General features: G+C 38.1%; 1 protein-coding gene across 1 annotated transcript in view; it reads left to right on the top strand.

Moving 5' to 3' along the window:
* The window catches only part of CEP162 (centrosomal protein 162), a 48,424-nt gene that overhangs the window by 17,209 nt on the left and 3,901 nt on the right, over positions 1-27,314 (top strand). Inside the window, exons 9-28 of the mRNA XM_071741410.1 lie at positions 930-1,045; positions 1,926-1,956; positions 2,338-2,457; positions 3,069-3,260; positions 3,445-3,526; positions 5,438-5,702; positions 6,855-7,122; positions 8,686-8,828; positions 9,628-9,855; positions 10,517-10,654; positions 11,605-11,717; positions 12,493-12,601; positions 12,919-13,045; positions 14,309-14,472; positions 16,015-16,119; positions 17,194-17,418; positions 18,887-19,551; positions 20,611-20,752; positions 23,247-23,345; positions 25,617-25,751. Of these exons, the coding sequence (XP_071597511.1) occupies positions 930-1,045; positions 1,926-1,956; positions 2,338-2,457; positions 3,069-3,260; positions 3,445-3,526; positions 5,438-5,702; positions 6,855-7,122; positions 8,686-8,828; positions 9,628-9,855; positions 10,517-10,654; positions 11,605-11,717; positions 12,493-12,601; positions 12,919-13,045; positions 14,309-14,472; positions 16,015-16,119; positions 17,194-17,418; positions 18,887-19,551; positions 20,611-20,752; positions 23,247-23,345; positions 25,617-25,751 (3,467 nt within the window). The remainder of the gene's footprint in view (positions 1-929; positions 1,046-1,925; positions 1,957-2,337; positions 2,458-3,068; positions 3,261-3,444; positions 3,527-5,437; positions 5,703-6,854; positions 7,123-8,685; positions 8,829-9,627; positions 9,856-10,516; positions 10,655-11,604; positions 11,718-12,492; positions 12,602-12,918; positions 13,046-14,308; positions 14,473-16,014; positions 16,120-17,193; positions 17,419-18,886; positions 19,552-20,610; positions 20,753-23,246; positions 23,346-25,616; positions 25,752-27,314) is intronic.

Below are 27,314 nucleotides of genomic sequence, written 5' to 3' on the forward strand. Positions count from 1 at the left end.
TTAGGATTTGGGGGAAAACAATTTTTATGGAATTCCTGGAATGACCTGTTTGTTGTGTGTGGTTAGGTTTTGTCTCTGCCAAACTTTTCCTTTGTGAAATAGCTGCCAATATAGTGGGTCATACATGTGCAGAAATAGCACTGTGTAGGTCTTAAGCCAGTATGAGAAAGCTATTTTCAGCTGATCAGACTTCTCATGGTCTAAAACCAAAGAGAATGCTGAAATAGTGGTTTTCATAATGTAGTTTTCACATATGAGTCTGTTGTATTGGTGACAAAACACAGAAAGGACACATCATAAACCAGTGTTTTGCAGTGCTTGTAGATTTAAGCATTACAGACAGCTCAAGCACTGAAGGGTGTAGCCACAGGAGCTGAGTGGGAAACAAGGAATCAGAACTTGTGGCAGGATCTAGGTAAGGAAAAGTGTTTGGCTTGCTTGTAAAATTCATCCTTTGACACACTTGTGGTTTTAAATAATGCTTGCTCTTGAGAGTGGCTCTTATGCCACCAGAGCTGGTCAGAGGAAGCCAAATTGTAGATTTTGAGCCTAAAAACTCCTGGAGTTGTCAAGGGGGTGTAAAGAATACTTTGTCTGCTAGGGGGGAAATTGTATCATTTCACCCTTAAGTGAGAGAAAGAAATTGACTAAAATGGGTCAAATTCAAGTACACCCTGAACCCTGGAGACACAGAGGAAAAATATGTCTGATCATAAGACAAACTTCATTTGAATTTAGAGATAGTATGCATTGTTTTTACTGCACTTTCAGTAGCACATCCAGTTTTTAAACCTTTCTGTTGCCTTTCTGAAAGGAGTAATAGTGGCAGCAGCTCTTCTTAGATGAGAGATTGGGGAAAAGAAATAGCTTGTCCTTACTGGTTTGTCTTCTTTGAATATTCATTGTATTTGGTATTTATTTTACTCCAGGCAGCTACAGTGAAGATTTTGAAGAAGAAGCAGATGCTAATTCTGCTGTTAAAACTGAGGGAAGTCAGGAGGATCAAAACATCATGCCAGGAGTTGATTTAAATCCTCAAGAACAGGTATAAATTACCAAATATTTATATTACTTATTTGAATTATGAAAGCTCTGCAATATATGACTGTAAATGTAGTAAACATTTATATAGTAGGTATTGTCTGAAAAAAAAGAATACAGTGAACCTGGGATTCTATTGTTCTATTAAGGATATACATTTTCTTATGATAAATCACTTAATACTAAGTTCTTCACAGGCTTGTTCCTCATTGGAATTAAGAACTGCAGATGGGAGTCCACAAATGATGAGTTCAGGTTGGAGCCTCAGCCTCAGCCAAAAAAAATCTCAGCCCCAAAAACCTCAATTCAAACTCTTTACTGCTTGAGCTTTGGGAATGTTGCTATTGTTGAGCTTATTCAGGTCTTTTGATGTGGGGCACATGTAGTAGAGCACATCAGGTGGTTTCCTGGAACACATGTTCTGGTATTTTTATTTCTTTTACAATGAAAGGTGTGTATAGAGCACTATGCATTCATCTGTAATAGATAAACATGGGGGGAGATTTAATTCTTTTGAAGTAAGTTTATTAGAGTAATATTTCTAATAAATGTTTGAAGAGAACAAATAGAATGTAACATACTTATTGTTACATTATTTTCTTTTCTCAAATTACAATACAAGAGAAGCAGGAAGGTAGAAAAATACTCCATTTATGCAGAGCACCATTTAGTTACCACTCACTTGTAAGATGGTTTATAGAATACAGTGTGTTGAAGACCTTTTGGCATTCTAAGGAGTGTTATAGGGAAGTGCATATTTTTGGAGCACAAAGAACTGCTTAGTTCTAAGTTTTAAAAAGTTTTCTTGCGTTTTGGACCAACTTTCGAACTTCATCCCTTTAAAATTACTTCAAAAAGTAATTTTTTTTCTTTACTTTTGTTAGGAAGAAGCAAACACTGGCATGCTGGCTAAAGGTAAAATTTGATGAGTAGGAGGATACTTTATGTAACTTTTTGAAACTTTCTTACCTGATTTTTACTATTCTGATTTTCTATAGATTTCAGATTTTTCAATACAGATTACATTAAGTTCTACTAAGATCCTGTTGAACCAAAATGGTTAAAAAAAAATCTACATGTTAGCACTTCCAAGTGATCATCAGTGTATTTTTTTATTTTATTAAATCAAGTCAGGACTCAGATTTTAACACATTCAGAGTTAATCAGTTTACCATTAATGGCATTAGAATAATCTAGGTAGCATTTTTTGCACGTTTAGTACATCAGTATAAGATTTGATATACTCAAGAGAATTTGGAGATTTTTTTTTTTTTTAAATTATCTTCTTGGTTTTAGTTGTATTACTTGATTCACAAGATTCAACTCCAGAACTTCAAAAGGCTGTTGAAACATCAGATGTAGCTCCAGATGAACATTACCTGCCTGAAGTCAGTGGAACTGCAATGAATGAAGCAGGTAAGGATGTCTTAAAAAAACAACCAACCAAACAAAAAACAACAAACCCACACAACAGAACTCAAACCCCAAAGTCTTACTTGAGTAGAGTAGATGGGTCTGATCCTTTAATTTGTTTTTGGGTTATTAGTGATCAGGAAGCCCTTGGCTCTTAGTAACGTATCTTGAAATGAAGAGGAAGTATTTCAGGAAAAAAGTCATACTTCTGCTAAAGAAACACCTTTTGACACTTGGTTATTTTAAAGCTGCCTTTGACATTGCAATTTGATTTTAAGTATCATCTCTTTGGTTATTCATTATAGCCAACATTCTTCTTTGACAGCAATGAACACAATTCTAAAATATAACTGAACTGTTAGTTTTAGTACTGATGTGGGAAAGGTGGAGAGACCTGCAAACTAGTTGAGACTATTTAGTATATACTAAGTAACTTTGCAACTGTTTAATTTTATTGTTAAAATAAGATTTTAAAGTATTTTTTTTTCATAACTGAAGTCCCTGTTCTCACCACTTAGTAGACCAAGTTAGTAACTGAGACATAGGCTCCAGTGGGTTGTCTCTGAAAACAGAAAATCCTGTCATGTCTCTTACCAGCCTGTGTTTTTTCACAGGCACTTCCTATGAACAAACTGCTAGTGACATAGAAGCATTACACCAAGCTTACCACCACATTGATCAGTCTTTGGGTGACACTGATGAACAGAAATTGCACAATTCTGCAGTGGTGATCTCAGAATGCCTCATACAAGGTGTTTCACAAAATAATGACATCTATTCAAAAAACATGTCAACTATTGAATCAGGTAAAAACCTTAAAGGCAGGCATGTATTGTATAAGCATGTGAAATGAGTGGACTAGAAACATCTTTTAATATCCCATTTATGAAACATTTTGAAATGTTGACCTTTTTACAAATACTTTTTCTAAGTTGTTATTTTTTGTTTGTTTGTGATGTGTTTGTTTTTTTTTCATATTCCACTAACCAGACTTACCTACAATGGATGAATTGATGAAACCAATTAAAGGACACTCATGTGATATCAGAAGTGTTGATGTGGAGCCTGACAGGTATTTATTTCAGAAAGCATGTAAAAAATTGTAATAACTTAAGTGCATTAGCTGCTTGTGAAATAACTCATCTGTCTTTTTGCCTAATTAAATAATGAAAGTTCATTGTCTGCATTGGTATGGTATTTGCATTGGATTGTAAAATGAATATACAGGGTTAATTGGTTTAGACAAGGCATTCCCAAATTTTGTTTGAGTGTTAAGCAGTAATGTTTGCCACATCATTTGAAGGAGTGTTCTGCATGCTTACAGCTACCACATCAGGCATCTCTCCTTTCTCCATCGTCTGCTCTTTCCCCTCCCCATACATGGATTTCAGCCCACATCCTATCATAACTTTCCAGTCTCCATAATCTAAAGATCAAGTTCACTTATGCTGCTTAATCTTGTATTTCTTACTAACTTGTGCTCCATGCCTCCTCCTGGTTTGCTCCAACTGTTGGATCTAGATCAGAAAGCAAAGGCTGTCAGAAACAGCTTATACATTGCAAGAGATTTGGGAGCTTATCATGAAGCTTCACACAGCAGAAATTACTATTCACTGTTTTATTAGCATTAATTTCATGCTTGCAGGTGTTCATCTTGCATCCAAATTTGGTACTTCCACAAGAACAGTCACTGGTGGGAAATGGCTCTTCTTCCACAGCATGGGAGTGAATCATAGAATCATAGAATTCTCAGGGTTGGAAGGGACCTGTAAGACCATACAGTTCCAGCCCCTCCATGGCCAGGGAACCTCCCACTTGATCAGGTTGCTCAGAGCCCTGTCCAGCCTGGCCTTAAAAACTTCCAGGGATGGGGCTTCCACCACCTCTCTGGGCAACCTGTTCCAAGTGTCTCACCACCCTCATGTTGAAGAACTTCTTAACATCCAAACTAAATCTGCTCTCCTCTAGTTTGAATCCATTCACCCTGGTCCTATCACTGCCTGACACCCTAAAAAGTCCCTCATCAACTTTCTTGTAGCCCCCCTTCGGATACTGGAAGGCTACAATAAGCTCTCCTCAGAGCCTTCTCCTCTCCATACTGAATAACCCCAACTCTCTCGCCTGTCTCCATAGGAGAGGTGCTCCAGCCCTCTGATCATCCTCATGGCCCTTCTCTGGACACACTCCAGCACATCCATGTCCTTCTTGTAGCAGGGGCTCCAGAACTGGATTCAGTACTCCAGGTGGGGTCTCATGAGAGCTGAGTAGAGAGGGAGAATCACCCCCCCTGGACCTGCTGGCCACACTTCTCTTGATGCAGCCCAGGATCTGGTTGGCTTTCTGGGCTGCAGGTGTACACTGATGGCTCACGTTGAACTTCTCATCCACCAGCACTCCCAAGTCCTTTTCCTCAGGGCTGCTCTCAAGCCAGGCACTGCCCACCCTGTATCAGTGCTTGGGATTGCCCTGACCCAGGTGCAGGACCTTGCACTTGGGTCTTTTTGAACTTCATGTGGTTGCCATGGGCCCACCTCTCCAGCCTGTCAAGGTCCCTCTGGATGGCATCCCTTCCCTCCAGTGTGTCACCTGCGCACACAGGTTGGGGTCATCAGGGAACTTGCCGAGGGTGCACTCAATGCCACCATCCCTGTCACTGACAAAGATGTTAAACAAGACCCGACCCAGTACTGATCCTGAGGGACTCCACTTGTCACTGCCCTCCTTGGACATGGACCCATTGACAGCCACTCTTTGGGTGTGGCCATCAAGCCAGTTCTTAATCCACTGAGTGGTCCATCCATCAAGCCCATATTTATCTGTTTAACTAAATCTGCAAAGTTGTTCTTAGAAGAAATCTAGTGGCTCTTTAACACTGCAGCAGTCTTTACAGCCTAGAAGTAAAACGGCCTGCTTTTTCCAGAGTGATAGAAAATCAAAAGAAGAAAGTCCTGTTACATATGACTTTTCTTCCTTTCTCTTGTAGTCCTGTGAAACTGGTAGACAGCACTGCAAATGACCTTATCAGCCACTCACCCTTTGAAGAGCACCAGAATAATATACTTTGGGAGACAAACTTACTTGACAAATTTAACAGAGGAAAGAGCAACTTTCTGCAGACAGCTGTGAACGACTGTAGCTTCCAAAGAGTAACTGAGAGAGAAATTCAGACCAGTGAAGTGCAGCCTGACATACTAGGAGAAAAAACAGTACAAGACTCCCTGCTTTCACAAGACAGCAAAACTGAACAAGTAAGTAATACCAACCAGATTTTAATTAAATGGAAATATATTTAAAATTTATATATTTTAGACTGCCTGTCATTTGGTTATGCTCTATGCTTAGAAATTGAGAGGCTGTTGCTGTTTTTTTTGAAACACTCATGTTACCATTGCTATTGTTAAGGTAGGCAAATCCAGTGGACATGGGGACCACTAGGATTCTTCCTGTCCAAACCTAATGTATGCAAGGCTGCTGCAGTTCTATGTCCCCAGAGTCACTTGTTCCCATAGGAGCAACATGGATAAACACACCCAGGGTCAGAGTAGAGAGCATATCTACAGAGAGCAGAGTTAGCAGTACAGTTAAAAAAGAATATAGGAAAGACTGCAATGATCAGTGTAGGCTTAGACAGATGTACTGACCAGCAACCTGGTCATGTCACCAGTTTTAATCCTATTGTCCCTCTGTTTCTCACACTTGTTCCTATTTGATCCACCTTTATCTCTCCCTTTACTTAAGTTTTATCCATTTCCTAAACATCCTGTAATACTGCACATTCTCACAATTCTCACATTCTCACAATCCATAACAAGATTTACATGATCTCAAGTCTTCTCCCTGCATCTCCAATTTCTCTTCTCCTTCCATCCCCTGAATTAGCTCCACACTCCATTATGCCATCCCTGCTTCTGTCTGTAAGGCATTGCAGGAAGAGAGGTTGGTTGGTTGATTCATCCTGGTGGAATTCCCACCAGGACAAACAGGCTAAGCTTTCACATTTGGCAGTATTCAGGGTTGTGTGTTCTGGTTTTGATCAAGTTTGATAAGGTTCCTCTGCCTGCCATTCTTCCTCTCTCCATCACTGGGTGTCTGTGTTCACTCTGATGAGCCTTTAGTCACAAGCTACCTGCTTTGGGAAGCTAAAGATCCTGTAATGTAGTACCTCAGGACAATGAAATGGAGCTAGTACAAAATACTTGAGCTAAGTGCACTTCTGAAGTAATAAATTTCTGCAAAATGACATGCTGTTAATTTGGTTAAAAGCTATGCTTCCTGTCACCCTGAGCCTTACAGCTGTGTAATTCTGGTGACTGGTTCTTTGGGTTTTTTTAGTAGTGAAAGCTACCTTCAGATTACACTAGAGCCTAAAACCTGTTTTCAATAATTGTGCTCTATTACAGGCTCTCCCACCTTATTCCTTTAAGAATGAAAGATCAGAATCAATGACCACTAAACCAGTGTTACCCAAGAATATCAGAAGTCCAGCATCTTTACATAAAAAGAAATCTTCATATGGTCCCCATGGGGTGGTTAGAAGTTCTGGGTATGGGAAACCCACTTCACTCCCAAAACAGTCTTATCCAGTTAATGAAAAGAAAACACCAAAAGAAACTTTCAGGAAGACCAATGTGAAAGCCAAAAGTCCTGCAGAGAGAGGAAGATCTAAAGGTAATTCTGTTGTAAGAAGTCTGAGTTTTAAGACTCAGAGAGTTTTGCTTTTCACGCTTCATATATTTAAAAAAAAAAGTTTCAAAATGTTGTAGAAGAAATCTAAATCTAAACTCAATTAAGTACTTACTTTGTTCTGTAACGAGCATGAAATTGCTGGAAGACAGACTTTTAAAGAAAGGGTTGCACTGTAATCTTGTTTCATTTCCACCCACATGTACCACTACAATATTTGAGACTTCTGCGTGTTATGCCAAATTTCTGTTTTCAGCTTTTAATCTTTGCTTTTGTAGGGAACAAAGAAAGCACTATAAAAAAAAGTCCTGTTTTTCTGTTCACATCTGTTCTGACACTAAGGGAAGGAGAATAACATGGTGGTCCTGTGAAAGCTGAGTTGCAAGTAAAGGCCTGAACTTTTTTTATTTTGGAGCAAAGCCTGAAGAGTTTAAGGAGATAATTCAGTTTAGTGTCTTTGCAGACAATGTTTGCTGTCTCTGAGGCATGGGAAAGTGACTCAACACATGCCCAAGTTTTAACATGTTTCTAGCATGTAATTCCTTTAAACCACTCTAGTGCTGAAAAAAGCATCTTAGGGTTATGTTGCATGTTGTAGGGAGGTGCCTCAGTGGCTGCTGTAAAACTGAGGGACCTTTGTTGCTCAGTGCATTGCTGTGGCACTTGCTGGAGAAGAGGAGGATGTACAGCCAGATGGGGGTTGTGAAGTGCATGACAAATCCTGAGAAAATGAAGCCACTGGTCTCACTCAAACATGTTCTTCCCTCTTCTAGCTCTAAGTGTTCTCCATAGCAGTTTCAGGTGACTCCAAAGCTAATCTCACTGGGGTGCTTAATGCAGGGGCCTCCAATAGCAGGGAAGAAAATAGCACTGAATCAAACAATCCCTGATCATCAGTGCTAAGGGACAACTTTTGTGAGGGGATAGTGTGAGAAATGCAATAGGTGTTAGATTTGGAAAATTATAATCACCTACTTGTTTTCAGGTGTAGCATTGCTAAGCAGGAGTGCTTAGCTTAAATTGCTATAGGCAGACATGAATTGACAGTTGCAGTTTGCTGTCTGTATTTAAAAAGATGAAGGTCTGAATAATTCCATGTTCCTCTCTAGGGGGAACTTTCCTAATTTTTAATTTCCAGCCAAGTGGCTATTTGATGCAACAAGTAGATGTTGAATGGTTTTGCATGCTGTCTGCACTTCAAAGTCTGTTTTGAAAGTTGCTGTGTCTTGCCTTCATCATAGCTTGAAATATGTTGTATTTCTGTATATTTGGGTACCTGGCCATTACTTGAGCAGAAAACCTGTATCATGAAGAATTTATTATCCAGCTACTTGTTTCAGTTAATCACTTGGGTTTTATTTTTTCTTGTCATCAGTTTATTGTTTAACAACTATGACATTATGCTTAATTGTTCTCAAGTTTCCATATTTAATTAAAAATTCTGGTTGTAGAATACTCTAAGGGGTAGATCACATGACTAGATTTTTCTGAAGGCACATTAAATTCTGAATTTCATTTTGTTCTATTTTACTCTCTGCCTAAATGAAGAGACCTTATTTGCTACAAGGATAATGAGATCTGCAACAAATGAACCAACTTCTAAGGGAAATGTTAGCAGAGTTATGTCTGGCCAATCAGATGTTAATAATCTTGGACACCATGCTGGGGATTATTCCAGGCAGTATCAGCATGTAAGTAATAACCAGTGATGCCCCTAATTATAGTATGTAGAACCTGGTTTGCAAGCCTATTTTGTCAAGACTTTTAATAATCATCACAAGATTAGCAAATGCTGAAATATTGAATAAAGACTTTCCTTTAGTCACACACTAGGTTTTGCTTTTTAAAATACAAAAGTATAATCATACTGCTTTTCAGTTGCATGAATTATCCTATTGGTGTTTCTATATATTTAGAGTTGGAATGCCTAGAAACTTCTAAAAAACCACGTATTTTGTGGTAGAAAAGTGGTGAATTTTAAATAAAATTTTATTAAAAATATTCTGTTATGAGTGTTACACAGTACTGCTGTTTGGGGATTTCTTTCTATTTGCATTGCATTGAATATTTACTAGCATCTTCTGACTTCTCCAAAAGGATTGCATTTATAGTACCATCATGGATTTTCCTTCTTCCTTATAAACTGTATGAAAAATCATTAATTGAATACCTAAATCATTATGCTTTTCAAAAAATAAGACAGAATAATTCTGGTAGCTGTGTAGTGTCTTTCTTATGAGAGGTGTTTGTTGTTGTTTTTCTGGCTTGTTTTCTTCATACATCTTTCAGAAATGAGAAAATAGCTCATAAAAGTAAATGCAGGTTGGTTTGCTATTGGAATTTAGGGCTGGTTTTTTCTTTAGTTCTGTTTTGTTTTGAAGTGCTTTATGGAGTTGCCAAGAGAGATACAAGCCAGTTAAATAAAACCGATGAATTTTTGGTAAGCAATCAGCTCACTGTAATGTTTCCCTGAATTTTCCTCTTCATTAGGATTTATCATTTTCTCCTATCAAAAGTTGTGATAGAGAACTGTATTTGCTAAAACGAGTGCAAGTTGCAGAAGATGACCTGAGTGCAGCTCGTGATTTGATTCACCAGCTAACCAGCATGGTTTCAGAAAAAGAGAAAGAGATGGAGACAAAGATAGAAGAACTGAAAACACAGCATGGAAAAGAGCTCTCTCGGTTGGGTCAGGAAAACTATGTTCTTCAGAGTAAGGTACTTTATCATCTCATATCCCACTACTGTGTGGGAGAAACATTGCTTCTGAAAAATAAATTAGTATTATTTTACATGAGTTGTTAATGTGTTGAAAATCCAGATTTTCACACACAGTGCTAGTTTGTAAATGCCTACTCACTGTTGCATGTATTGCTTAGAAGTCATGATCTTTTTTTTCTGTGCAGAGATAAACTCAATTATCCCAAGTTCCTTTAGTTTGCTATTTTAAGAGTTCTGCAGCAGGTTTTTTGCAAAGATTTAACTCACTCTTACATTAAACAAATAAAATATTAACAGGTACCACTTGTTACATAGATAAGTACTACATGTTGAGATATTGTTTATCTGTTAGATACATTTTTCAGTGTTGTGCTTTGTGTGGCATATTCCCAGGATTATTCCACTATTCTCTCTTGTCTAGATATATAAGAATAAACGAATGGGGTAAAACTTTGTTAACTTTTCCCAAGCTTTTTATACTTCCTTACTGTCTTGTACTGCTTCTGTAAAACTCCAGTAAGATTGGCTCTGCTTTCATACCTGAATGAAAATATTGACCTGTTATGCTGACTTATATGGTAAAAGTGTAGTCTTGTAGAGATTTCCTTATTGCTAACAGAATATTTATATTAGTTGTGTGCCTCTTTCCCTCTGAAAGTTAAGAAGCATGGAAGAGCAGACTAAAGAAAAGAAATGGACCCATCATACAGAAACAGTTCCTGTCACTGAAGAAAAACTGGCACAGATACGAAAAGAAATTGAAGATCAAGAGGTCATTATTCAAGGTTATCAACAGGTATGCAACATAGCATATTAACCTGAGTTCTGTCCTGCTTCAGAGACAATATTGTTTAATGGTTACTACTTTTCTGTTAAAAAAATGTTACCTTTCTATCTAAAAAACATATTAAATTTAGGTGGAAGGGCACATTTCTGTAGTATTTCCTACATGGTCTAGTTTGTGCTAAGTTTTTAGCTGATTCAATGTATATGTTCTAAATTGTGAAAATTTGCAGTTGTCACTTGAGAACTGGGATAATGCTTTATGATCAATAAAGAACCAAAACCTTTTTGCCTCAAATACAGTAGAAAAACTAGGCTTTTTAAGCAATATTAGAAATCGGGAGGATTTGATTTTAAGATGTTTTTCACAGGACCTGAGCAGCTGATTTCAAGGGAATGCTATTAGTGTGCCTGATTTTTATTAGTTAGTGAAGTGTAGAAGTACATAATGCAAGCTTAATCCTTCTGAGCACTTCTCCACCTGTAAAATCAAATGGATTCCTTCAACCAGCTTCCAGTTGGTGCTCAGCAGCATTTTTTGGTATAGGTTCAGTGTCTTGCCAGTGTGGCTGTGAACATCCCAAATCTGCAATAGTACATGTCCACAGGACTGGAGCTTGGGCAGGCTGAGTGCTGATCTATCAGCACTCCTCCATCAATGGGCTTTTAGAATATAGTTCTATATATTCTGTAGGGATATATATATATATATCCCTATATATAATATAGGGATAACTTTGCAGAGGAGCTGGCATAGGCTCTCCAGGGTGAGCTTGGATAAAAATGTAGAGGTCACTGTATGCTACTCCAGCATAAGGGTAATGAAAATGGATACCTATTTTAGAAACTTAGTTACAAAATACTTACTGTTTCAGTAGAGGAACTATGTAAGTCATAGATAATTGGTTTTGAACTGGATAAAACAGTAATTAATAACCATTCTTTAATTTTTTCTCATCTTAGGAAAATGAAAGGTTGTACAAACAAACGAAAGAGCTACAGATCCAAAACAAAAAAAATGAGGAACGAATGTTTAAGGAAAATCAGTGCTTAATGTCTGAATTAGTAGCCATAAGGTAGGCTTATTTGAACACACAATCTAAAATCCTTGGAGTTTTCAGCTGTGTTTTATTATTTTTATTTAGAAAGAATCACTGCAGAGTCTGTCAAATGCATGTTTTTCAGTGTTCCTTGGATTTGTGTTTCATTTGCTTTTTCTTTTGGGAATTGATTTATGTTGATTATGGCCATTTAATTCTTAGGCTTTTTTTTGATCTTGCAGACCTGTGGGAAGACTATAGTCTTCCATTTTGGGACTAATAAAATTCAAGTATTCACATCAGGGTATAATACATATGCAACAGTTGTTCCAGTATGATGGCTCTGCTCACATGTCCAAGTGTTTTGATACTGCTGTAAGGTACACAGCACATCAGGGGCCACAGGAGATCCTGGTAGTGGAGGAACCATGAAATTCACTGCACCATACTTCCTGTTAAGATTTGCATCTTATGCTAGCAACAAGGAAAAAAAACCTAGCAGTTGTGTGTATTCCTAATTTACAAATCTTTGCCACAAATGAGTTCCACTGAGGCAGGTTTTGTTTCCTCCCTTGTGTATTCCTAACAGGCTGTGTGCAACGTGAGCAGATTTTACCTAGCAGGTGATTTTTGGGGATATAAATATACTGCATAGTTGCTTCTTTCTTTGTTTTTAAGCCTGCACAAGCTTCAATAATCCAAAGTAAATACAAAGTAATACCATTAGGGGGAAGGTTGTGTTTGGTTTTTAATATGCCACTGTTAGTACAAGTCCCTGCATTGCATGAATGTTTTTGCTGTTACCATTTAGAGAAAAGATAGAGAAGACTAGCAATATCCAGTCATCGGTTGTGCAGGATTCTGAAGCAGCCAGAAATCAGAGTTTCACAGAATTGATTTCAGAACTTCGAGCAGCACGGGTAGGTGTCTGCCAAGCCTGCTTTTTGTGTGTTCTTACAAAAAAAATAACCATCCATATTCTAGGCTAATAATGTAAATGAAGGGAGTATTGAACTATACTATTATTTGCCATACTTGTGTATCACCAGTGTCTCATCAGGTGAACTCTTCTTTTAGAGCCTCTTCTTCTAATGCCAAAACTAGAAAATCCCATTGCTGCTGGGGTCTGGAACAGTTGTTGTGATTTAGTCATTTTATGGTGAAAATGCATGTTGAGGTTTTTTGTGTGTGTGTGTGTGTGTGTTTAGTTTGTTTTCTCATGTTCTGTAAAACTCAGAAGGAAGAAAATAAATTACAAGAAGAGATAAAACGTCTCAAACAAGATAAGCAAGCTCTGGAGGTAGACTTGGGACAAGCAAAGAAGGAGAGAGATTTAGCAAAAGTCCAGATTGCAATCACAACAGGTAAAACACCCTCATTTTCTTGAGTAATTTTGCCTGGTCTATGCTTCATTATAGAATCATAGAATTGGCTGGGTTGGAAGGGACCTCAGAGATCATCAAGTCCAACCCTTGATCCACTACCGCTGCAGTTACCAGACCATGGCACTGAGTGCCACATCCAGGCTCTTTTTAAATATCTCCAGGGACGGAGAATCCACCACTTCCCTGGGCAGCCCATTCCAATGCTTGATCACCCTCTCAGTAAAGAAATTCTTTCTAATGTCCAACCTAAACCTCCCCTGGCACAACTTGAGACCGTGCCCTCTTGTCTTGCTGAGAGTTGCCTGGGAAAAGAGACCAATCCCCACCTGGCTACACCCTCCTTTCAGGGAGTTGTAGAGAGTGAAATTAAGTAAAGAGAGTAAAAATTAAGTAAATATGTAACTAAAACTTCTTTCTAATTCAAATATTACTTAGTCAAATTCATCTATACCATTTTCAGATGTTGCCTAAACCTCACAAGTGTAAAGAGAAGGACATGCTACAGTACCTTTGGCATTCTGTTTGAAATCCTTTTCTTGCATCCAACCAAACTCCTTATTGCTATTTATTAAGTTTCATTTATCATTCACCTCCCACTTGGCATGGTTAACAGTTCCACTTATGTGAGAAGACTTTTCATACAAATAGTTTACTAGGTTGCATCTTAGTCTCCTATTCAGAGCTTGCCCATTTTTCACCTGTACCTTATGCCTTGTGACCTTTTTTTCAACAGTTTTACCAGAACTCACTCTTTTCAGTTTGACTTCATCTCTCTTAATGAGAGAGGGCCAGAAACTGGGCTCTGACACTTCCAGTATCAGGCGTCACAAGTGTTAAGAGCTGTAGGATTTGCCTCCATGTCTCCCCAAAATTCTTGATCCCTAAATGAGAGGAGTTTGGTCAGTATGTATCTAAGCACATACTCTATATTGTCATCCATTTGTTACTGAAAAATTGTTTACTGCAATGCCATTGTAACTAAACCACCCAGAGATTCTGTTTTAAATACTTTCCATGGTAGACTGTGAACCACTGAGTACTACTGTTTATGAGAGAAAAAAGTGTTTTTTTCAAATACTGTTGCATTTAAAATCCTAATTAAGGTCTGGTTTTAAAACTGTACTGCAGTAACAGGATTGTCAGAAGTGTAAATGTATGAAATGTGCTGAGGAGTACGGACTAATCACTTCTTCAGTAGATAATTACTAATAAAACAATAATAAGTGTTTTTTATTCTTGCAGGTGAGAAGTCTTATGAATATAAAGTTATGGAAGAATCATATAAACAAGAAATTACTAATTTAAAAAGACGACTTCAGTGGTATGCAGAAAATCAAGATCTTCTGGACAAAGATGCAGCCCGTCTTAAAGATGCAAGAGAAGAAATTGAGAAACTAAAACTAGAGGTGATAATATCTATCTTTATCTAAGAACTTGGAACTTAAATTTTCTCGTGATGAATATAAAGTAATTCTGTCTTTTAACTCCCAGTTTTCAAGAAAAAACATGTGAATTCTTCATAATTTTAAAATCAAAGCTGGTGTCCTTATATGTAAAATTGATATTACTGCTTATGCAGTGAGAGTTGCCAGTGCAGAATGCTTAAAACCTGGTTTTGCATTTATTGGGCATCTTTATGGCTTCTAGGAACATAAGTAATGTGTTTCCTTAAAACCTGCAAATTTCTTGACTAAGAAAAGGTAGTCCATTGTTACATGAAAAACTTTGCACATCCCTGTGCCATGTCGTTCATTCTCTTCCTTCTTTTTACTCCATGATAGCATAGGCAGCACTTACTTTTCCTCTGATGCATCAGTTCTAAATCTTGCCTAGAAAAATTCTCTGGTTGATGTAGGAGGAAAGAAAAAGCCAAAACACTTGAAGTATAAAGCAAGCATACATGAATCTTGAATAATTCTGAAACTTCCATCTCCTGCTTTTAAGCAGATTTGATTTTGGATTCACAGAAATAAAGAGTTATGGCAGTTATAAAATATAATTTAGCATGGGATTTTTTTTTACTAGAGTCATCACAGATGACAGGACATGCTTATGAAGGAGCAGCCAGGGGAGGAGATCCCTTAAACACCACCATATCAAACTTGCCTTAGCATATCATTGCTATGAAAGAAAATATTTTTATTTCCATTTTTCAGCATGAACTTGTGTTTAAAAATTATTAAAAACTAGAAGCAATCAAATTAGATAAATCATGTTGGTATAAAAGCATTACTTTCTCCCTGCCCATGGCAGGGGGGTTGGAAGTAGATGGATCTTTAAGATCCTTTCCAACCCAAACCATTCTGTGATTCTATGATTACTTACACTCTAACATTGCCAGTCTGAGAGAGAAATGAAGATAAGAATACTTCCAAAGATACAAAGTGTAATAGCTCTTTACAGTGATCATTGTGGCTGATAAAGTTAGGAAATTCAATTTTAGATTAAAGATTTGTATCTTTGTGGTTAGACTTTGTGGGAGCACGGGAGTGTTAGCTATCCATTTATTTAGTCACAAAGTAATTTTGCTTTTTGGCTGTTTCTATAGCTCATCACAGAGCATAGCTTTGCAAACCACAAACTACTTGCTTAACTCCCCTTGAATTCATATAATGCACTGTAGTACTTTGGCTTATTAACCAAGCCCTCATACTGGATGGATGGGAGAAAGAAGCAGGTTTACTGGTCTGAAGACAAGAATGTCCCTGAGCTGAAGTTCTCTTCTAGATTTCTGTAGCTGGTTTCAGCTTCTTTGACCTTAAGTGGCTTGAAGAAGCTGCTACTTAGTTAAGGAACCTCAAGAACCTGTTAGTACAGAAATTAATATTACCAATTCTTAAGTTACAGAATACTTCCATTATATTTTGTGTGTTTCGAATGTTTACTTTTGTGTATTACAGGGCAATGTCTGAGTATATATTTCAATTTATTTCTCATAAATTGGATAGGTAGAGAAGCTGAGAACTGAAGCTGGAGATCAGTGTGTGCAACAGAAGAAACGTTTGCGAGACAGAGCAGCAGATGCTAAAAGGATTCAGGATCTTGAGCGACAAGTATGCAATAGTAGAGCTGTGTTTTGTTTAACTTTTTTTCAGATAAGGTCTCTTACAACATTTAGCAGCCATTTCATAAGGATAAAGCATTAAATGAAGCCCTTTGATAAATTAACTTGTGTTTCGGAACACTCAAAGTTGTTTACTTACAAAGAGCTGTTCTGTTACTATGTTCTAATAAGGTATTTACTGATGTTTCCCTTTTAAGATCCTTTAACATTAAACTTCTGTTTAGAGTTTACTGAAAAGAGGCAAGAGGGGAAAAGCACACACAGACTTGATGTTCATCTTCTAAGACTCTCCATGTTCAGTAATCCCTTAACATTATAACCAGTTTCAACCAAGTTGATTCAAGAGTCGGGGTTTAAATTTTATTGGATTCCTGCAAGATTCATCAAAAATGAGGGAGTAGAGACCTTAAACTCCATGTCTCTACTGAGTAAAAGTCAGACAGAAGTGGGCCTTTCTGAATTTTAGGAGGTGCCAGCTGCATTTGGTAGGGATATGGAACAAATGTGAAAAAGCCTCTGCAGTACTCTAATTTGAAGGATATCTTATCCATAGATAAAAGAGGGGTATTTTATTAGTCTTGCATGCAAAGTGATAGTTTTGTTTTATTGCAGACTAAAAAATAAAGGGCACATAATCTGTTACTCGGATAATGTTTTCAGTACTGTTACAAATTATCTCTCTAACAGTTGGGAAGGAGTAGAACATGAGTGAAAGTCAAGGAAAAAAACAAACAAAAAAGTACTTCACCAGCATTAAGAGCCATATATAATAGCATGTAATGATACAAAAGTGCTAAAAAAGTAAATAAAAGTATGTGATGTAACACAGTCTGAAGACCAGAGCAATACTTTAAGATTATGTGCAAGTCAATCATGAGTCTTGTTTTTCTGCAAACAATAACAAAAGTAAACCATGTAAAAAAAAAATATTGAACCTATTCATCTGTAGTTTTCATTCTTGCCCAGATAAGGTGGATGACATTTGTTAACATTCTGTAATTTAGTTCAGTTCAATTTTCATTAGAACTTTATTTTACTTCTGACTTAATTTTCTTTTTGATAGATCAGAGAAATGGAAGGAATTCTAAAAAGAAGGTATCCAAATTCCTTGCCTGCTTTGATTTATGCTGCTGCTGCTGCAGAGAAAAATAATGATCTTTCAGCTAAAACAAACACAGTTGATTTTTTGGAAAGAAGAATTAAAAAGTTAGAAACAGAACTCGAGGGTAAAGATGATGAAGCTAAAAAAAGTCTCCGTGCCATGGAACAACAATTTCAAAAAATAAAGGTAAAAGTTGGAGGATCATTGGGTAGTTTGTTCCACAAGTAACAGCCACAAGGTTACTGGGGTCTAGAAGTGAGAACTGAAGGCAAAAACTACATTTTGCCTCACTACAAGGGCACTGAGGTGCTGGAGCAAGTCCAGAGTAGGTCAATGAATCTGGGTCAGGGTCTGGAGAACAAGTCTTACAAGGATGTGCTGAAGGAGGCTGAGGTGAGACCTTATTGCTCTCTACAACTACCTGAAAGGAGGTTGTGGTGAGGTTGGTCAAGTAACAGGCAATAGAACAAGGAGAAATGGCCTCAAGTGGTGCTGGGGGAGGTTTAGATTGGATATTGGGAAAAATACCTTCACTGAAAGGGTTTTCAGGCACTGAGCAGGCTGCCCAGGGAGTCACCATCCCTGGGAATATCTAAGCTGTGTGTAGATGTGGTGCTGAGGGACATGGTTTAGTGGTGAACTTGGCAGTGCTGGGGTAATAGTTGTATGTGATGATCTTGAAGGTCTTTTCCAACAAACACAATTCTGTGATTCTGTGACATGCAAGGGAAAAAAATATTCCATCAATTTATAGCCAGTATTTTGGTAGCTTCAGCACCTAAGATAAAAGAATCCTTTGAATTGTTCAAATGGTATTGAAACTGAAAGGACAATTTTTTGAGGCATAATAATTTAATTCTTACAATTAAGATGAGGGTTTCATCCTGTGGGTCAGAGTAGCTGCTAACCTAGCTCCTTGCTGAGCCAAAGGCTGTGGTTTCAAAGGGCTGCTGTCTAGAGATTTCTGCAGGGAATGTCTGGGAACAAAACATTCTTTCCAAAATTACATGATAGTGAGTCTTAAGACTTGTGTTAGGAATCATGGAAGTATGGCATTTTACTTCAAGGAAAAGAAAGGTGCTTAATGAGCAGGAAAGGAAAACCTTGGCCAGTTGTTCCTTCTTTTCTCCACGTGAGTAATTCCCTGCGCTTTCTTCAGAGGCTATCCAGGCTATTAAGAAGTGTTAAGGTTTCCCTCAGTTCATTAGGAAGAAAGATGTTGTGTCTTTCTGAATTCATACTTTTATGTTCATACTGAAATAAGTAAAAAAAAAAAAATCTGTTCCAGTAAATTTAAGATGTTTTTAAAAATGTGAAGTGTAATTCTGAAGCAATTAACAGCTGTGAAATAATTTCTTGTTAATTTAATTTTTCTCATAGTTACTGCATGCATTGTAAACATTACTTTGTAGTAAATGTTTTTGTCATAAATATTTTGAGTAATTCTGTTTTACAGTAGACTTAGGTTTGCTTCACATAATTTTTTCACTCACTAATTTCTGAGCTGATTGAGCAGTGCTGTTAGTAATGCTGATGTCTAGCCTATCATGTAAAATCTTGCTTCAGATGTGCAGTAACTTTAGAGAATAATAGGAAGAGCTAGTAAAAGTGCACTTGAAGAAACTGCTTTTTCTTCACTCCTCCACTCCCCTAGATACAGTATGAGCAAAGACTTGCAGAGCTTGAACAACTACTTGCTTACAAATTTATGAGTGAATCACCAGAAGTGAATGGTGATAAAGCCATTTCAACAGAACTTGAACAAGAGCTTCAGAATCTCAGGAAGACCCATCAGATCACCGTTAAAAACCTCCAGACAGAAATTGAAAACCTTAAAAGTCAAAATTCCCAATTAAAACTCAGGAATAAAAAGGATAATAAAGACATGGAGGCCAAAGACACTCAGGTGAAACAAGGTAACACAAAAGACAGACTGTTGAAGCTAAATGAAGAACTGGTCACCAAAAATAAAGAAATACAAGACCTTACAAAAACTGTAGAGAAACTTCAAAAAGAAAGGATGGTGATGTTGTCAGATGATAATTTGAGAAACAGAAGTGATAATAAGGAAAACTCAACAGAGGTCTTGAAAAAGAATACCTCAGATGAAAGGAATTCCAGCAACACTGAACCCTTTCGAAGCATTATCAACAATGACAAAATATACCAGCCACATGCCTTTTCTGATTCTAATCTCTCAGAAGTTCTGCAAGAAAATGCACAGCTGAAAGAAGAACTAGAAAGATTGTCTCTAGAAATGAACCAGCAGAGGGTAAAGTCTCAAGCAGCAATGGCTTATTCTGAAAGTAACATTAGAAGGTAAATGCTCAATGTGTTCCTTTATAAACTTTGTTAAAATGTTGATGGAAAGAGACACACTCACATGTCAGGTGTGTGTGGAACCAGCTTATACTTGGCTGATGTTCTCTGTACATTTCAGCTTTGCTGTTTGTTTTGGGTTTGCTGGTTCCTCTTTTTTGTTTGGTTGTTTTTTTTGTTGTTGTTGTTGCTGGGTTTTTAATAGCAGTGCACTGTTAGGATTCTTTCTACAGGTAAGCCTGATTAATTCTTCTTATTAATGCTGCAGTTCATTATGGTTTTCAGTAAAAAGATCTCAGTATAGATCATTGCATTTTAGATGTTTTATGTTGTATAGCATATTTGATACATATACTTCCCTTCAAACTAGGGTATGTTTTCAGTGGGATTTTCTTGACCAACTGTAGGAACTTCACACTTCACCTGCTCTCCCTTAGATCCCTTCAAAGTCGAAGTAAAGGAAACTGGTGTGTTTAGATTGCAACATACTCTGTTCTGAAATACATACCTGATTATGTATTATGCATAATGATTTAATGCTGCATTATGATTTAAAAATAACCTTTTTTCTCTTTTCTTTTTTATAAGAGGAACAAAAAAAATTAGATTGGCCAAATTTTCTGTATTCTAGCTAGCTCTGGTTAAATGAGACACATATCCAATGTTGATGGCTTCTCACCCTGTCATCAACATGAGGGTGGTCAGACACTGGAACATGTTACACAGGGAAGTTGTGGCTGCTCCCTCCCTGGAAGTGTTGAAGGCCAGGTTGGATGGGGCCTTGAGCAACCTGGTCTAGTGGAAGGTGTCTCTGCCCATGCAGAGCAGTTGGAACAAGATGATCCTTCAGGTCCCTTCCAACCCAAACTGTTCTGTGATCTCTCCAGAGCAGTAGAACTAATGGTAATGTTATCTTGCAAGGTTTTGTTATGAAATTTCAAATACAGGCTGCCTTTAATGTTTTTGATACTTTGTATATTAAAGTGAGAAACTTTGCCACATTTTTGAAGAACCGTCTGTAGCTGCTTTACTGTATCTTATTTTCCTATCACTGTTCAGGATACAGGAGGACACAGCAGAATACATTGCATCTCTGAAAGCTTCCCATCAGAGGGAAGTGGAGAGGATTATTTGCCAGCATGCAAAGGAGCATTCTGTTTCTAAAGTAGCTGAACTAAGCAACAGAATTTCAGCACAAGAGGTAAGATACAAGAAATGCATTCATCACATGTAGTTAGCTGTTAAAGTTATTTCTTTTTAGATTACTACAAACTTTATCTTTCTTTTAGTAGAATAAATTGTTTAAAACATGGCCCCATGCCACCATATTTACAGAATCATGCAATGGCTGAGGTTGGAAGGGCATTCTGGATATCACATCTTACCCTGCTCAAGCAGGGTCACCTAGTGCCAGCTGCTCAGGACCACTCAAGAAGACTTTTGAGTATCTCCCAGGAGAGAGGTTCCCTAACTTCTTTGATCTTAAAGACCTAAGCAAGTGCATAGTCACCCTCACAGTAAGGAAGTTTTTCTTGTGTTCAGACAGAACAACCTGTATTTCAGCTGGTGGCATTTGCTTCTGCTTCTGTCACTGTATACCAGTGGAAAGAACCTGGTTCTGAGATCCTCTTTGGGCTTCTCTCCTGCAGGCTAAACAGTTGCAGTTCTCTCAGCCTTCTCTCAGCCTTTCCTTATGTGAGAGAGCTCCCTTCATCATCTTAGTGTCCTTTTGTGGACACAGGAGCAGTAGCTCCATGTCTCTTCCATTGGGGAACCCAGAATTGGACACAGCACTGGATGTGTGGCTTCACCAGAGCTGAGCAGAGGGGCAGGACCACCTTCCTCAGTCAGCTGGCAATGTTCATACTAATGCCATTGGCCTGTTGTTCAGCTTGGTATCCACCAGGATGCCCAGGTCCTTTTCTACATAGCTGCTTTCCAGCTGGGTAGCCCCTGGCATATACTGATGCCTGTGGTTATCCCTCACCAGTAGCAGGACTTTGCATTTTTTGTATTGAAGTTCATTACATTTGTGTAAGTCCATTATTCCAGCCTGTTGAGGACCCCCTGGATGGCAACACAACCCTCTAGTGTATCAGCCATGCCTTCCAGTTTTATATGATCAGCAAACTTGTTCAGACTCCACTCTGACCCATTATGCAGACCATTAATGAAGATGTTGAACAGGATTTGACCCAGAAATGACAGTTCTACACACCACACAGCTGAGCTGCTGGCCTCCAACTGGACTTCATTACACTCATTGCCACCTTTTGGCTCAGACATTTAAGTCAGTTTGCAATCCCCTCACTGCCTGCTTATCCCACCCACACTTCATCACCTTCTCTATGAGGATCTTGCAGGAGACAGTGCTAAAAGACTTGCTGCTCAAGTCCAGGCAGGCAGTGTTCCCTGCTGTCCCCTCACTCTGACAGCCCTCTCTGATGAAATGGCTGATGAAGGCATCAGCCATGCCTTCCAGTTTTATATGACCAGCAATTACATTTGTGTAAGTCCATTATTCCAGCCTGTTGAGGACCCCCTCATTTCATCAGAGCCCAGCCATTTCATCACAGAGGGCTGTCGGAGTGCTCAAGCATCACTTCCCCTTGTGAATCCATGCTTGCTGCTCCTGATCACCTTCTTGTCCTTCTCATGTCTGCCTGGTTTCCAGGATTAGTTGTTTGATTGCTTCTCCAGGGGGAGGTGAGGCTGATTAGCCTGTAGTTCCCTGCATCCTCCTTCTTGCCCATTTTGAGGGTAGAAGTGACATTTGCCCTCAGCACACATGGTTACAACTCTTCAGGGCCATGGACATATGAATGTGCAGCTCGCATAAGGATTCCCTGACCAGATCCTCTTCCACCAAGGGTGCATCTTCCTCATTCCAGACTTCTCCCTAGTCTCTGGGGCCTTGGATTCCTGAAGGCCAAGTCTTGCTAGTAAAGACTGAGGTGAATAAGACATTCAGTACCTCTTCCATATCCTGGGTCACCACACCATTCAACAGATACTCCACATTTGCTCTATTCTTCTGTTTGCCACCCAGGTACTTACAGAAGCCCTTCTTGTTGCCTTTGCCAGTCTCACCAGATTCACCTGGGCCTGGACTTTTCTAACCAGGGCTCTGCATGCTCAGACCATGTCTCTATTGCTCCCATGCTGTCTGTCCTTTTCCCCACCATCTGTGTGTTCCCTTTTTATGTTTGAGTTTTGCCAGGAGTTCCTTGTTTATTCATGCAGGCCTCCTAACTTCCTGCTTATTCAGGGGGACTGCTCCTGAGCTTGGGAGAGGTGATCCTTGCATGCCAAGAAGCTTTCTTGGATTGCTTATCCCATGCTGTGTTGTATCTCCACCAGGTATCAGGGTAGTTAAAGTCCCCAGGCCTGTGATTATATTTGGGCTTTAAAATTTTGGGAGATTTTTTACATTTAGTATAAAGACCTATTGCATTCAGATTGTTTCAGAACTTTTTTTAACCGAGGAAAGTAAATTGAAGATTAAGACTTGTTTTCATATCCTATAAATGTACATATGTGCTATTTAACAGTATTCGTAGAGGATGCACATGTGTTAGAGGTAATATTGTTAATCCATGCATCAATTGTATTCTTGGTGTATTTTTCCTGTCTAGCTCTCCACATGTTGTCATGGGTATTCGTGTTAATGACAACTGTTTTTAACATTTTTGCAGATATTAATAAAACATCTCCAAGAACAGATCAGTGAACAACAGACACGGCAGGAAGCCCTTCTGTTGTCACAAATGAGAGAGGAACTTCTACAAAAAGAGGTATCTTTATATTTGGATTGGGGCTACCTTACTAAATAAAAGAGGTTTCACTTTCATCTTTGTAAAATCTCAAATGATATGTAGAAAATAAAGTCTTAGAAGGGGTATCTTTGTCAGTTGCTTCTACCAGTTATACCTAAGAATGCAAAATATATTTTTCTATATGAACAAAAGAACACAGCTCAGAAGGTGGAACTTTGACCTGCCATTAGTAGTAGTAGTATTTCTGGCATTATCACTAGTATTGATATCATTTCTACAGTGATTATCACTATTAATGATTACTATTAAGAAGTTAGAACTGTCTGACAGCTGTATGAAAAATGATCAACAGGTTAATCCAAGCATTTCTAACCTCTTCTTTGAGAGTTGTGAGGGACAGTAAATAGGCCACAGGACTTTTTCTTTATTAAAAGAGGATATTTAATTTTTATTTTTTAATTCCTCTTCAGATAAAGCCTTCTTTTTTTCATCCTTCATTGCTATACAACTGACCTGGGCAATTATATTCTTGTTTTTCTCCTTTGATATCTATGAAACTTGAGGTCTCTAAAGAGGAGGTTAGTTGTAATAGTTCTGAAATTCGCTGGTTTGAGAGGTATCTTTGGGTTTTCCTAATTTTCTACTTCTACTGTTAACATGTAGTCTAAAAATTAGAGTTGTTCCTGTTTTCGTTTTTGGGTTAATATTGTGTAAAATTGCTGTCTTTAAGCTCAAGCTTTTTAACTATTGGCTATGCTTTTGTCATTCTTAAAATGCTGATGTTCTTTTTGTCTCCTCTTGGCCAGGAGGAAAATGTAGCCTGTCTTAGCATTGTGCCTGTGCTTAATTCACCATCTCCTTGGTGTAGAAACATTGCTAATTTTAATTGCATTTTGATAACACAGTGATTAACCTCCAAAAGTTATTAAAAAGTATTCTCATATTCTGTAATGGACATTTAATCTTGCTTGTCACCCTCTAAGTATGATTGCTTTATTTATACTCTCTGCTGGTCTTAAAATATATTTTAAGCATTAAATGGTTTGATAATTTTAGCTGAAAAAAAGAAGGCAACCAAACCTGCAAACGTAATTCGTTGTGATAGGGAAAAGTACTTTGATTTGTAGTAGGATTGAGATGCCTCTGTCTAAAATGGTGGCACCTCAGAAAAGACAAACTTCTTTTCTGAGGCTCACTGGAAGATTGCTATTGGAATATTAACTTTAAAATGCTGTTCATGGATGTTTTCCTTTAATTATATAGCATAACAGCTTGCACATAACACTGCTTTTTATTTAACATAGTTCTGTTTCTGGCAAAATATATGGAGCTATTGTTATCCTGAAGCTTTTTTCCCCTCATAACATCTTTCCTTTATAATTTTTTCTTGAATTTAGTTATTTCCTTGAGATAAGCTTAAAAATCTGTTGTAAGTCATTAATAGATTTGATTTGATTTGATTTGACCTGGCAATTTATTAGACCAAAGGAGGTTTGTAATAATGTGCATTTGCACAGCTTTAACTTATTCCTCAGAAATACACTGGTACGTTTTGTAGTTGATCTTTATCCAGGGTGTGAGAACAGATTGTGTAATAACATCTAATCATAATACTTACAGAAATATAGAATGGTTTTGGACCTTAAAGGGACCTTAAAGATCACCTATGGGTATGGGCAGGGACACTTCCATTAGGCCGGGCTGCTCAAAGCCCCATCCAACCTGGCCTTGGACACACCCAGGTATGGGGTGTCTGCCACTTCTCTGGCCAACCTGTGCCAGTGTCTCACCACCCTCATAGGGAAGGATTTATTCCTACTGCCTGTCCTTACTCTATCCTCTTCCAGTTTAAAGCCATTGCCCCATGTCCTGTCACTCCATGCCTTGTAAATAGTCCCTCCCCAGCCCTCTTCACATACTTGAAAGCCACTATAAGGTCTCCCCAGTGCCTCTTCCAGGCTGAACAACCCCGACTATTATTTTTTTAGTATGTTTATAAGTATAAAAATTGACTGTCAGTAATCACCTCATCACATATTATGAACAGGGTTGGATTTATCAAAAAGGACTAGAGTTTCATACCTTCAGGCTACTCCTTACAAATCAAAGATCCCAGTCCAAGTCCCAGAGCCCCTGTTCAAGCTGGTGAATACAGATATCTTTCATGTTTCCCTTTCTGCAGCTTTTGAATGGAATGATTAAGCTATTCAAATACACTATGAAAGGAATCTGTCTTAGGCACTACTTAACACAGTGATAGCAATTTTCTTCACTTCTTTCCAACTGTAGGTGACAAAATTGTTGGAAGAACTGAGAGAGGCTAAGGAGAGCCAGAGCCCTGAAATGAAGCATTTCTTGTGTCTGGAGAAGAAAATCAAGCATATAGAAACCAGACATGCAGAAAGAGAGCAAGAAATTCAAAAGGTACACCAGGGTACATCTGCATTTACTCTCAAGAGCAGTTGATCTCTTTACCTGTAATTTCATTATTACAGGCTCATTTAGCTCATGCTGCAGGGGGGGCAATTACTTTTTGATCCAGCCATGGTTTTGTCTCTGGTGCCTCCAGGTGCAACAGAATGTAGATGGAGTCCTTGCTCTCATGTTCTTGCTGTAATTGAGATTGCTTGTGCATGACTCAGGAATCAGCTGATAGAAAGAAGCAACTTTGCCTCTTTCGATTTATCTTTCTGCTGCTGCTGAGAAAACTGATGATCCTTCATCTAAAACAAACATAGTTGATTTTTTGGGGATAGAAGAATTAAAAAGTTTGAAACAAAACTTGAGGGTAAATATGATGAAGCTAAAAAAAGTCTCTGTACCTTATTAGTCTCTACCTGTAAAGAGGTTGTAGTGGGGTGGGTGTTGGTCAAGTAACAGGCAATGGGAAAAGGGGAAATGTCCTCAAGTTGTGCTTGGGGAGGTTTAGATTGGATATTGGGAAAAATACCTTCACTGAAAGAGTTGTCAGGCACTGAACAGGCTGCCCAGAGAGGTGGTAGAGTCTGGGAATATCTAAGCTGTGTGTAGATGTGGTGCTGAGGGACATGGTTTAGTGGTGGATTTGGCAGTGCTGAGTTATGCTTGGACGTGATGATCTTGAAGGTCTTTTCCAACAAACACAATCCTGTGATTCTGGGTAATTTCCTCAAAAAGTGATCTAAAGAGGACTTGGTTTTGCAAATGGTTGGACCATGAGACCTCTGAAAGTGCTTTGTATCATTCAGTTATTTCATACCTCAATTATACAGTGAAAGCTAGCTATGAAACATTGATGAGAGTTTGTAATGCAGAGTTTGCTAAGCTATGGTATATTCCTCAAGAGAACATTAATTTTCTAGCCCTAGAAGATCCATTCAAAAAAGTAATTAAAAGTATAAAAACCTCTTGTAGCAGTTTACCATATACTGTTTTTAATACCTGAAACAACAGCAACAACAAAAAAGTCTTCATCCTTCACAGCCTGAAAATGTTGGATTTTTAGGGTTAGATCTCTGTGATATGGCTTCTTGTATCTGATTTGTGTCCCTTGCATGAGTAAAACAACTTTGCACTTATTTTTTTCATCTTATGGAGGCCATGACATAAGATTTTTCACCTCTCTGGGGAGCTTCTATCATCTAGAAACAGTTTTTAAGTTCATAAAGATTTTTTCTCAACATTTTCATCACTTACATGTATGTCTGTCTTTTGCTAGTGTTTTAACATATGTTTTACTTAAATACTGCAAGTCAAAGGGCAGTTGGACTGGAAAATCATCAAACCTCTATTAGTTCTTAGCTAATGGAGTCTGTTCTACATATTTGAAACCAGATCTCAAGGAATGCATTTGTGTACAGAATTGTTCATGATAGGATTTATTCTGATTCATTGCCAGGTATTTAATTTTCTTCTCAAAAAGATCTGTGTATAAACCCAGTCACTGGATTGAGAACCACCCTACTGCCTCTGATGATTTTACTATTTTTATTCACATTCTGTCCTGCT

Source organism: Heliangelus exortis, chromosome 3 (genome assembly GCF_036169615.1).
Source record: "Heliangelus exortis chromosome 3, bHelExo1.hap1, whole genome shotgun sequence".
Lineage (NCBI taxonomy): Eukaryota > Metazoa > Chordata > Aves > Apodiformes > Trochilidae > Heliangelus > Heliangelus exortis.